This window comes from Sipha flava, unplaced genomic scaffold (assembly GCF_003268045.1).
Source record: "Sipha flava isolate LNK unplaced genomic scaffold, YSA_version1 115_pilon_pilon, whole genome shotgun sequence".
Taxonomy (NCBI): domain Eukaryota; kingdom Metazoa; phylum Arthropoda; class Insecta; order Hemiptera; family Aphididae; genus Sipha; species Sipha flava.
In genome coordinates, this window is record NW_020271739.1 from 337458 (window position 1) to 350517 (window position 13060).

Consider the following 13060-nt stretch of genomic DNA (forward strand, 5'->3'; position numbering starts at 1 on the left):
AATTTTATATCCTAGAACTATGTACAGCAATTATTGATCAATAATCTTTTTCAGAAATGCTCCTGTGCAGAGTGTCCTTGATGCAGTGATATAGCATTTGGCAAGTAGTGGTATATTAAGTAACCAGAGTAATCCAGCTATAGCTATTACATTGAATTACAATATTATTTGATTATTAAATGAGAAAAATAATATAAAGATAATAAATTTATTTCAAATTTTTAAACTTGATTTATAAATGATTAGATATAAAGCATAAATTTAAATATTTTATAATATTTTTATTATATTTTCAGTAAATTACAAAATTATCATACTTATACCAGATAAAATGACAAGGTAAAAATTAAAGGAGTTAGTCTAAAAAAAAGCTAACCTCAGCTCCGGGAGGAATTTTGATTTAGGTAGAACAAAAAAAAATGAATTAAAATTTGAAACAAAATTGGATTGATTGATTTAAATTTAATTAAATTTTATATTTATGAACGCAATATTTTAAGAATTTATTATAATAAGTTAATTTGAATAATATGATTGAAAAGTTTTAAGATATTTTATGTAAATAAAATTATTTTGATTTTTATACAATTAAATATTTGAAATGGAAAAAAAAATTATAAGTAGGTACCAGGCTTTCGAAGGACACCTTCTTTAGGTTGAAACGATAAAAAATCCAAGTTCTGAAAAAGAAACATAAAAATAAACGAATTAAAATTTGAATATTTTGAAACGAAAACAGATTGATTAATTTAAATTGAATTATATTTTACATTTATGAGAGTGATCTATCAAGAATTAATTATTATTAGTTAATTTTAATCAAATGATTTAAAAGTTTCAAGATATTTTATGTAAATTAAATGAATTTTAGTTTTATTCCATTAAACATTTAATGAATAAAATTCAACAAAAAAAATTATAAGTGGTTACCTGGTTCTTGAAGGACATCTCCTTAAGGTTGAAACGATAAAAAATCCAAGTTTTGAAAAAGAAATATATTAGATTTATCAAGATTTTTTATGTAAATTAAATGAATTTTATTTTTATACCATAAAATATTCAAAGTGTTATGTTCAGAAGTAGAAATGAAAAGGGGATCCCCGGCTCCCGGAGGAAAATTGATTTGGGTCGATCAAAAAAAAAATCCAGGTTCTGAAAAAGAAACATAAAAATAAACGAATTAAAATTTGAATATTTTGAAACGAAAACAGATTGATTGATTTAAATTGAATTATATTTTACATTTATGAGAGTGATCTATAAAGAATTAATTATTGTTAGTTAGTTTTAATCAAATGATTTAAAAGTTTCAAGATATTTTATGTAAATTAAATGAATTTTATTTTTATTCCATTAAACATTTAATGAATAAAATTCAACAAAAAAAATTATAAGTGAGTACCAGGCTCTCGAAGGACACCTCCTTTAGGTTGAAACAATAAAAAATTCAAGTTCTAAAAAAGAAACATATTAGATTTATCAAGATATTTTATGTAAATTAAATGAATTTGATTTTTATTCCATTAAATATTTAATGTATAAAATTTAATAAAAAAAAAAAATTAATAGTGATTACCTGGCTCCCGAAGAATCCTTGGTTTATGTTGATACAAAAAAAAAAAAAATCCACGTTTTACTGAAATTAAATATAAAAACTAATACAATTTAACACAACTTAAAAAATAGTTGGGAATAAACCAAAAAATACTTTCCATAGAAATAGACAAATAAATCCAATATCACATAAAGAATAATCCATCAAACAAATACCTAAAACAAATCATAAAAAAAAAATTTCCGAAGAACAAAACCAAGTATATAACAGTTATAATCATATTCCTTTTTAGTAACGAAAATTCAATATTATTCAATACAACATAAGAAACAACTAAAAAGTAAAAACCAAGAAATACCGCACGTAAAAAATAACAACAATTATATCTAACACTATAAAAAGGACAATAACCAACGCAAATCACAAAGAAAAATCGAAAAATAAAAAGCTGACCAATAACAAACATTACAAATATTTTCCTAAATCAAAGCCTAAGAAGTTGAACAGCTGATCAATTACTACCTAAAACCAACAAGAGCTCGGGATCCTGGGTTCGCTAAGACCCGTAAACACGTAAGAACGTGTTCCCTTGGGGGATAACGAATGCCTAAACAAATCACGAAAAAATATGCCGAACAACAAAAAACAGACCTACATCAAACGGCGAAAGAAATTCCCTAATTCATAGGTTCCCAAAGTGTGCGCCGCGATGTATGTATAAAGGCGCCGTGCCGTCATGAAATACTATCGGGTCTAACATTTTCCTTATGATTAGTCATGTTATGACTTAGAGAAGGGCGCCCAGAAAAAACCTTGGATCAAAAAGGACGCCTAGAGTAAAAAAAGTTTGGGAAGCACTGCCCTAATTCTTAGCCAATGGTGTTGAACAGTTGTTCAACACTACCTAAAAACAACCAAACAAAAGATATTCTAGAATACTTACGCATAAAAATAGACAACAAATATGTCCAATACCAAAAATCGACAAGACATCAAACAAATACCTAACGCAAATCAAAAAAGACAACAAATAAATCCAAAACCACAAAAAATACAAATCACTAAACAAATACCTAATACAAAATACAGACCTACGTCAAATAGTAAAAACGATTCCCTAATTTGAAAACAAAATATTTAAACAGCAATTTAATACTTCCTTAAAACAACTATACAAAAAAAAATCTAGAACAATTGTGCATAATAAAAGACAAAAAATACATCGAATACCACAGAAAGGACAATCTATCAAACAAATACCTATCACAAATCATAAAACAAGAACCAGAAGAACAGTAAATCAACAAAATATTAAACAGTAAAAAGATAATCCCTAAATAGAAACTAAAATTTAAAAACTATTCGACACTATCTACAAAAAAGCCTAGAAAAAGGGACCAAGTAATACCAATCATAAAAATAGACAAAAAAATATATACAACTCCATAACACTAACAATGCATCAAACTAATACCTATCAAAAATCATAAAATAAATATTGGAAGATCAATAAATCAACAAGATATCAAACAGTTAATAAAAAATTCCTTATTAGAAGGCAAAAAAAAAATGAACAGCTGTTCAACCCTGCCTACAAACAACAAAAAAAAAAAAATTCAACATCTACTACTCATGAACACAGATATATTTATTTAACGCTTAATTTATAAAATTATAATTATTAATAATTAATTTTATAAGAAATAAAAAAAGCAACTACTTTTTAAGCCAATTTTCCTGTTACAACTGAGTAATTATTTATTTTCAAGCCCCCCTCTTACCATTGTAAAATTCTGCATGCGTCACTGACATCAACTGACATATCAGCCTAGTTGTAACGGAGTACTTCCGTTGGAAAACGGCCCTTTACAGGGCCTCCATATAAAGCAAAATGGCCATGTAAAATAGCACCGGTTGTATCACCAACTACATGCGGGGGATATTATTTTACGCAACCATAAAAATGACAGCATAAAATGATACCAACTGATAACAAAACATAGCCGGAAGATGCTATTTTACATTGTCAAAACAAACAAGTGCACAAATTTTCGTTTGGATTATCCACGGGACATCAATGAGTAAAAAAAACAGGCCCCAAACACCTTTTCAATACACAATTTTTCAATTAAACCAATATCATCAATCCAGTTAGGAGTATTGAAGAGAGAAGAACAGTTTTACGACTCCGGCGACAACGACGGCTGCTAACAGTGCCGACATCAGCGTAGGAGATGACCAGATTGACGATGACGACAGCGACGATTACTGTGACCGCGACCATCAACATTACTGCGACGAAAACGACTCGTACAATGATCTTTGCTACGACCACTGCAGCAACATGGTTACGGCGACGACGACAACAACATTGAATATCTGTCAAAGTTAGATATCCAACGGATATATAAATTAAAACGGCCTTTGTTTGGACTACCAAATTCCAACCGACCTCCGATTATTCGATCGATGAGGTTCCGGGTCCGCGTTGGCATACTGACGAAAATTATTTGAGTTGTTCCGATTATTGCCATCGACCACCCCTTGCATAATTGTAAATATAATAACCAGCCATACTGTATTCTTGGAACCCGATCAGCCGCTTATTTAAGCCTGTTGATCGGGACCCAGACATGGAAAGTATACCCCATGATCTCAACAGGTACTATTGGAATACAAACAATGTAGTCATGCGCGAAGGTAGTTGACACTGGTTGTCCACTTTAATATAAATCGGTTTCTTGATCACACATTTCACTGATAAAGGGGTTAATCTATGCTAAAAAAAATAAAGAAAATCAATTCCCGGTTACATTGTTCATGTATCGTAAGAAAGTTAAGACTATATATTATTTAATAAACATTGTAACGAACACAATTTATTGGGCCGTAGTTGCCGTTCGTTACTGTACTTCCGCCGCGCCGCATGACGGCCAAACAGAGCAACACCGACATATTGCCAACAGAGCACGCGCTACGGCGCAAAACTACTGTTCCCGTGCCAGTAAAGCTTATCGTTTATCCACTTAATTGTTAATTAACACATCAAAGGTGATAATTAACTATTGTTAAGTGCTTATTGGACCAGTAGGACTTCCCAAGAACACCGATAGTCGACAACAATAATAACAAAAATGTTGTTAAAAATGTGTTTTTATTATGTATTTAACACATAATTAAAACACATCGAATACAATAGTTGGCATACCATGATGGTTTATATAAACCCATCGATCACGGCGTCTGAACTCAAGTTCAGAAATACTCAATTATTACATCATAGAGTTAACAGCGAACGGTCCTTTCGGCAAATTAAAGGATTATCATTTATTCGACCATTAATGTAATAGCAATGCCACACCGTTCGTCGCATATCGTTACTTGTTCCCCGTTCTCGTAGTATTATATCAATTAGTGATGGGCATCATTGAATGATTTCAATAATCGAAATATTAGTATTTGTCACATTTTTATAATCGAGGATGTCTCGAAATAATCCTTCGAAATATTAATAATCGACATACATGATTAGTGATGGTCTTAATCGAATGATTTCAATGATCTCTGAGAAATTGTGGTTGAGTAATACAAAAATTATAGCTATATATTTATGTCAAACTTTATAATATAAATAATTAAGAATAACCGTATACCCACCCATCGATATTTGCCTCCGATATTTGTCCCACGAGTAGCACAAGTCGAAAATACGAAGACAACAACTAGTATTTACTTATTCGGTTATGAAAATTAAAAATAGTATTCCTCCCTCTCTCTCCTTCGTTCCATGAAAATCATTCGAAATATTTTTTCATTCGATATATACTTCGAGATCAAGAATTGATAGTTTTTAAAATTAACTCTCAGGTATGTAATCAAATTATTATTTTGGTGATCGAGATATCACTCGATATATTCTCTAGGTCATAAAATTAAATTATTATTTTCATAATCGAGATATTTCGATCACGCCCATTACTAGTATCAATGTCTCTCGGCCACTAGGTTACAGTATTCAAACACACTTATGTTTTTTCACTCTCCGTTTCCCGTGTTGTATCAGTGTCTCTCGGCCAATAGGTAAAATCGCTGATACACATCGTGACTAGTAGTACGTGCACGTTTTGCCTTTTCCGCTCCATCAGTGCCGCCGCCACCGAATTTGAATGAGCTGTGCCACCTGTCGAGAGAGACATAGCCTACTTTAAACATAAGTTATTTCGGGCGCGCTTAGAATGGATGCGCAAAGAACGCGTGATAAGATTATGTGTTAAAAGAAACATGAGTGTGCCGACTTAGCACTTGTCTAAACTTGTTGCAGACTTGTCCGCCATTCCAAGAACGTTGTTATCTTTAGACGTGTCTGTTGGATCACGCGTGATTTGAGCGATCGATGAATCGAAATATTTAAATTTTAGTATCAGTACTCAGTAGTGACTAGTGGCACGCTATAATTCCAATTTCATGTGCATTCAATTAACATTCCAACTCTGTGTTTTTTATTATATTAAATAAACTCTTTGTAGTTTACATATTTTAATATCTGAAAATATGACTGATACGCGATATTGGTCTTAAGAATTCACGACAACTTTTTTAGAAAAGTATCGCGAATTCCCTTGTCATAATATACCCATAGACGCGATTGGATTTTTTTTGTTTTAATTTTTATTTAGTTAACGTAGTTAAAACGTTTTCATCAATTTTTAAAGTAATAACCAACTTCACGAAAGTGCTCTCCGATCACTACTACAAGAAACATGTAGTTTTTAATCGAACTCGCGCTAAAACTAGGTGAAATACACAGACGCCAGACGCTATTCCAATAGCGCATGAAAGCGCAGAGTTTTGATCTTTACACGGACGCGCATGGAATCAACGTGAAACAGAAAAGGTATAACACTCACGATTGGCGTGTGTTGTTATAAGAAACACGGTTTTGGTGTGTCACTCACCAAGAACCCGTTAAAGAACGTGCTCCAGGTGAGTCCATTCCAAGCGCGCCCAAAATCGCTTACGTCTAAAGCGGGCTATTCACGAGGGCTGTATTAGTCCGTGTTAGTGTAATATCCGATGATACACACCGTGATCTTGTAGCACACTTGTGACTGATATCACGAAGTCGCCGTCGCCGTCTGCCAAAACCATCGACCAGTGATCGGTATTGTAACACGTGGTTGTCTAATCATCGCTCTGTCAGTACCGCCACCATCGAATTCGAGTGCGCCGTGCCACCTGTCAATTGATTGCAGTACGTAATAACGGTCATTAAATCACTACCAATCCGGACTAACTACAGATCCAGTGTGATTACGGGGAAGAGAACTACAGTTAGCCAACCATCATTGACGGAGAGCAATATACTCATTGGTACCACAATCGTGACAGGAGCGTATTTTAAAGGGAGGGAGAAGAGGGCGATCGCCACTCCTCTTAATCCGTATTATAGGAATCGATTTTACGAGTGTGTGAGATATTCATTACAAATTCATTTAATGTGAATCATTTTATAACGAAATCAAATTACGCGTGGCTGTGAATACTGAATTGGGCTTTTTGTCGGATCAATACCTACTTAGAGAAAAATCAAATAAAACACAAACGTAACTTTCAAAACACAGAGAGGTGTTAAAAAAGGGGCGCATATCGACTCCGCTGAAAAGGTATTTTTACCTGTAAAAAACCTATCGATTGCGCTGAATATTTTTATACATGTAACGTCACTATATACACATTAATTATAGATACTATATATAATATATAGAAATATATTATTAAAGCAAATTCAGCTATAGCGGATTATAAAACCATAATAGGAAATATAAATATAAATTTGTTAAAAGATACGACAATTCAAACAAATACCTTACATTGATGGCTGAATATGGCTACTTGAAAATGATTAACAAAATTACTAGATATGTATCTAAAATACTTGTCTTTATCATATATTTATGAAATGTAAATCTATAAAATTTTCCAAAGCTATAATTAGCCCGAATACAATAACAGTTATTGTTACTGATCATTACGAAATATTCCTCAGTATCGGAAATTGAATAACAATAGAAACAACACTCCAAATCAGGGGCGTCATTTCACATTTTAAACTGAGGTGGCTAACTGAGGAGTAATAGTTTTTTACTCTCATTTAAGTTTCAAAACGATTTTTACTATAACTATTAGGCTATTGCCTATATTAGAATATAACCATGTACAAATATAATAATGCATTGTTATTTGAAATATGGATAAAATATAAAAAATTATGTCTTATAACAATAAATAATATTCATAAATACTTCTCAATCGCGATATAAGAAGTATGTAAAAAAGGCTTAGTTTCCTGGTGCTTGGAGGCCAAGGGAAATATAATTTATATTGTAATTTTAAATATTATTTATGTACTAAAGAAAACATAAATAAATATTATTAAAAACATTATACTTTAAATTATAACAAAAATGAACGCTTTAATGACAAAAGAAAAAAATGAAAAGAGCTATCCAGAAGTCTAGAGACTACTTATGCAGGCAAAATTAAAAAAATTTATTTAATAATAATAAAAAAATTATTATACTAATGCTATTTTAAATTTATACATTTAGAGTATTAATAATTTAAATGAATGATGAATACAAAAAATTGATTTAAGTAATGAAAAAATATTATTAACATAACTGAGAATACTTAATTATTGTAAGTTTAAAAAGGTCATGAATTAAATATAAAAAAATAAAATAGTAACTAAGAAAATATAAAATAAATTGATTTAATTATAATTACAGTTGTTATTAAAAAGAAAAACGACGTACCAGAATTCGTGGGAGTAAGTAGGTATGTGTTTGTCTATCGTAAGTTCGTTTCACTCTGGATCGACTCTTGGATTTCGGTTGTTTACTATAATATAGAAAATAAATACAATGTTTTAATAATCAATTACATTTTGAGAATTAAAGGAAAATAAATTATAATTTATTTTTTCATGTTATTAGTATTAATATATACAATGGACGGGAATTATAAAAAATATAATTTATAAGGATGACAATATTTAACAAACACAAATAGAATAAGACAAGTAATATTGGACATGGATTGTCTCATCGTTGCTCCTGTCACAATATGCCACCAAAAAATATTATTTTAATGTGAATGTTTTTTATTTAAAACAATTAATTTTAATTCTGAAAAACATTAACCAATGAAATACTAAGATTTGTTAAAGTTGAAAAAGTTTTTATACACCTTCATTTAAGTTTCAAAACGATTTTTACTAAAACTATTATTCTATAGTGCATCTTAGAATATAACTATCTACAAATACAACCAAACCCGGATTATAATAATTTGAAGCCCGGGACCAAACAATTTTAGGGGCTCACAACCATAATACATAAATATATTTCAGAGAAAAAAAAAAAATTTTATTCTAATTTATAGAATGTTTTTTATTTACAACAACTTATCTTAAAACTTTAACTGATGGAATACTGAGCTCTTTTAGAGTTGTAATAGTTTTTATACACTCTCATTTAAGTTTTAAAACGATTAGGCTATAGAACATGTTAAAATATAACCATGTATAAGTATAACAATGTATTGATATTTGAAATATTGATTAAATATCAAAAATGATGTCAAAAACGACAGTGCTTCTTCGTCGGAATCCATTTTTACAGTAGCCAATAGATAAGGTCTATCTAGGTAGGTCATATATTATTATATTATTTGTGGTCGTGGTGTGGTTACGTCGGCGACAGCTGGAACACATAAAAGTGTTTCAAAAGTTTACTTATAATTAAATGATAGTATTTAGTCACTAACTATCAGTACATCGAATTTTCGATAAAAAAATAAAATAATAATTGATGATGTCTATTTATTTCCAATAATCCAAATATTTTTAAAGCTATAACTAAATAAATCATTATTATCAGCAAAATGTGATTATTTCCTGTATTATGTCAAAATATACTCAGAAATAGCACTATAAACCCTAAATTAGCAAAATAGCCATAAGACTCGTAAATATGCGACAAAAATAGCAAAATTAAATTTTGTGTATGATATCCAAGTAACGTGAAACATATTGGTATCTTACTTTTGATGTTCTAGGATGAACCAAGAAAAATATGCATTTGCTAGAACTTCCGAGTCCTGATAATAACGCATAGAATGTTGTAGTAATATGTGTTTTTATTTTTTGTCTGCGGGCCGGATAAAATTTGTTAGTGGACCTCCATTTGGTGACCCGTGTTATAGACTATAGTGTCACTGATTTTTATAAGCGAATCCTTCACCACGCGCACAAATCATTTTACTAGAAAAGAATTATTGTTCGATACCATTCGACCACTTTTGATTTTCGAACCAATATGGCGGTTAGTAAATGATTCGATACCAATATTTTTTTTATCTATATGAGTAAAGTATCGAAACCATGGCTATCGATATAAAAAGTACTTGTATCAAAAGAAAAGTATCGATACTTTATTGGTATCGGTAGTATCGCAACGTCCCTAGTTGTGATTATGATTCCAACGTATTCGAACATGCATATGTAACGTAACGTATTTCGTAAACGTATTGCAATGGCTAGTTAACGAGAGAAATTATGTTTGAAAAAAAAAAATTGAGATTCTTGAATTTGAAGCATCTAATACAAATATGGGTGTTCGTGCGTTCGTAGACAAGTTTTGTATAAGTAAAACACAAATCGCGGACATCAAAGCTAATAAAGATACGCTTTACATAAAATTTATATAATATAATTTATAATGTAAACAAATATTATTATTATAAATATTATATGTAATGTTACGCCGAATTTATGAAATTACCGATTTCATAAAATAAGCAACGTTGTCGCCGAATACGTGAAATCGGCAACTCAAAGTACATAATACTGCCGATTGCGTGAAATCGGCAAGGCTTTTCTTAAAAAATTATAACACATAATTTAATTTAAATAAATGTGTAAAACACTGGAAATATAATAAAATAATAAATACATTTTAATGTGTAAAAAAAGTAAATAAAAAAAAATTGTATTATATTTAAATATTTTGGCAAAATGGCTTGGGTTACATGCCGAATTACAAATCATATTATTTTTTTTACATGTGCACTTTTTAGATATGCAATTCGTACGACAAATACGCCAATATTTAGCCAATTAATAGCCTTGTCCGGTCTCAACTGACCCCAATCTAACAAGTTCCCGTAATGAATATTAATTTTGTTAAACGTCTGCAGTCGTCAAGGAACAGTACTTTGTAACTGCCAAACTGTTCCGCTCCAGACATGTACTTAAAATCCCTTCTTTAATCCCAATACAATATTTGCTATCTTTTTTCTATGATAATTACAAGAAGGCAGGCTGCATCACCTCGCCCTCGATCCACATACGGGATTGACACCAGCACATTGTCACCAACTTTTAAAAGAGGGAGGAAATTTTCAATTACTTCTATAAACCACTATTTGTAATTATATCATAATAATGTGTTACCGAATTCGTGCAATCGGCAGAAAAAAGTTGCCTAATTCACGAAATCAGCAATCAAAATTTTCCGATTTCGTGAATTTGGTAGCCAAATTGCCGATTACACGTATTCGGCGACAATGTTGCTGCTTTCATGAAATCGGCAATTTCATAAATTCGGCGTGACATATACATAAATATATATTTATTATATAAATAATAAATTTTTGCTATTATTTTCCATTAACGGTTACAATGAAATTGTCCATAGAAATGGGGTCACTATTTTTTATTCAAACAGTTAAACTGGTAAAAACCTTATCTATCCTATATGATAAATAGGTATATTTTAAATTGTCGTTGTGGTGGAGGTGAAAAATATACTGCTGTACACTTATATAGTTATATATATTATAAGACATCGAATGAGAAAATGATATAAGACCGTTAATAATTCATCCATAGTAACTTGCATACTACTCATAGTATTAAATCTACAAATAGGTACTTAAAATTTAAAAGTATTATAGACACAGTATATTAACGTAGCTTATCGAAAACGGACCCTCCAATCGTAATTTGAATTCTACAGGATGCATTTTCAACGATATTGCCATCGATACAATAGACTTGCACTTCGATGGTCTATTATTAAATAAAATTAAAGCGTTTGATGAAAAATACAATTATTTCCAAATTATTAATATAGACCATTACGGAATATAAAGAAAAGAAGGGGTACACCTCAGTAGTGTCATTTTGAGAGAGGACTTGCCCCTCCTTATCATTAGCGGATCACTGTCGGCAGGTGTGGATCCAGGGGGAGTCATGGGGGTCATGATCCCCCTCAGAAAAACATCAAGTTAGGTCCTTCGTGTTTATTTAAAAATTAAAATATGTATAAATTGTGGTTTTAATTTTTTTTCAATTAATTTTTTCTTGCAATAAAAATGTTATACAACATATTATATATATTTATATGCATTTGAACTACATCACCACTTGTTTATAAAATTATAATTTCACCATCCAACTTCTAAGAATATTAATAGTGATTATAAACAGGGCCTGCGTTACCTTTTGCGAGGCCCTGGGCTAAACTTATTTTACCCACAACAATGGTCACCTATAGTGGATAACATATACGCGATATCGGGTAATGATTGATTAAATTTAAGAAATGCGATAAAATAAATGTCCTATGTATCCCTGAGCGGCGTGTCGTACGGGTGTCGTCGTTGGTATACATGACTTATGAAATATAATAATGTTGTTTTGTTTGTTAATTGGTTTTTTTTACACGCCAACGGATTTCTCTAGAAAGGCGATCTGCACATTTCACGTTTTATTTTATGAGATTTCCGTACAAAATATTTTTCAATTAAAATTTTAAGGCGAGGTCCTGGACAAATGCCCCGTTTCGCCTCCCCCTAACGCCGGCTCTGATTATAAACTTACTGAGATGTTATAGACTATAATATTGTTGGCGAATAAATATAAATAGGTATAATAGTGTAAATCTGTGGAAATTTTTGAGTCTTCGACCTTCGACGGGAAGATAACTTATCTTAGATAAGATTACTGTCAATCCGTTGGCTGATACCGAATTGGTTCCCGAGCTCCAACCCAACGTGTCGAATTGGTTCTCGTCTGAAAAAGGTATGTTATTAGGTATTGCCGAATTGGTTTCCGTTTAATTACGCACATTTTCCTTTTCAATTTTACAGGCTACTGTCAACTTTAAAGTAGGCTTGGTTAATGTGCGTTAATGTATGTTAAAAAAAATGATAAAATATATAAAATTTTAAATCGTTGATTTGGAAGTCAACTAGTCATCACTTAGGTGTACGAAATACAAATAATAAAATATAATAAATACATTTTAAAACCACTAATTTGCAAATTTGAAGCTAACTTTCTTTAAATATTCAATTCTCGTAATCTTTTCATTAATGGACTCAGTCATACAATTTCCAAGTATTTGTTATTTCTTTCCTATTTGCTAGTAATTTGCTAAT

The 13060-nt window shown here is 30.8% G+C and overlaps 1 protein-coding gene and 2 long non-coding RNA genes across 3 annotated transcripts; all 3 read right to left on the bottom strand.

Moving 5' to 3' along the window:
* Positions 1-589: 589 nt before the first annotated feature.
* LOC112691494 lies at positions 590-1914 on the bottom strand. Its single transcript, XR_003149315.1, has 5 exons — positions 1577-1914; positions 1403-1454; positions 1050-1152; positions 931-951; positions 590-680 (listed from the first exon to the last, which is right to left on the bottom strand). It is a non-coding gene; the product is annotated as an uncharacterized LOC112691494 (long non-coding RNA).
* Positions 1915-3331: 1417 nt separating this feature from the next.
* LOC112691843 lies at positions 3332-4545 on the bottom strand. Its single transcript, XM_025566261.1, has 2 exons — positions 4008-4545; positions 3332-3934 (listed from the first exon to the last, which is right to left on the bottom strand). The coding sequence occupies exons 1-2, from the start codon at positions 4087-4089 to the stop codon at positions 3684-3686; spliced, it is 333 nt and encodes a 110-aa protein (XP_025422046.1). The 5' UTR covers positions 4090-4545; the 3' UTR covers positions 3332-3683.
* Positions 4546-5542: 997 nt separating this feature from the next.
* LOC112691943 lies at positions 5543-9746 on the bottom strand. Its single transcript, XR_003149365.1, has 4 exons — positions 9660-9746; positions 8371-8455; positions 6640-6790; positions 5543-5735 (listed from the first exon to the last, which is right to left on the bottom strand). It is a non-coding gene; the product is annotated as an uncharacterized LOC112691943 (long non-coding RNA).
* Between the last annotated feature and the right edge of the window lie 3314 nt (positions 9747-13060).

Bases quoted from the DNA above. Each gene is read 5' to 3' on its own strand.
- LOC112691843 (XM_025566261.1), bottom strand. From the start codon at position 4,089: ATGGCAATAATCGGAACAACTCAAATAATTTTCGTCAGTATGCCAACG. The intron at 3,935-4,007 runs GTCGGTTGGAAT...TAACTTTGACAG, and splicing joins CATCGATCGAATAATCGGAG to ATATTCAATGTTGTTGTCGT.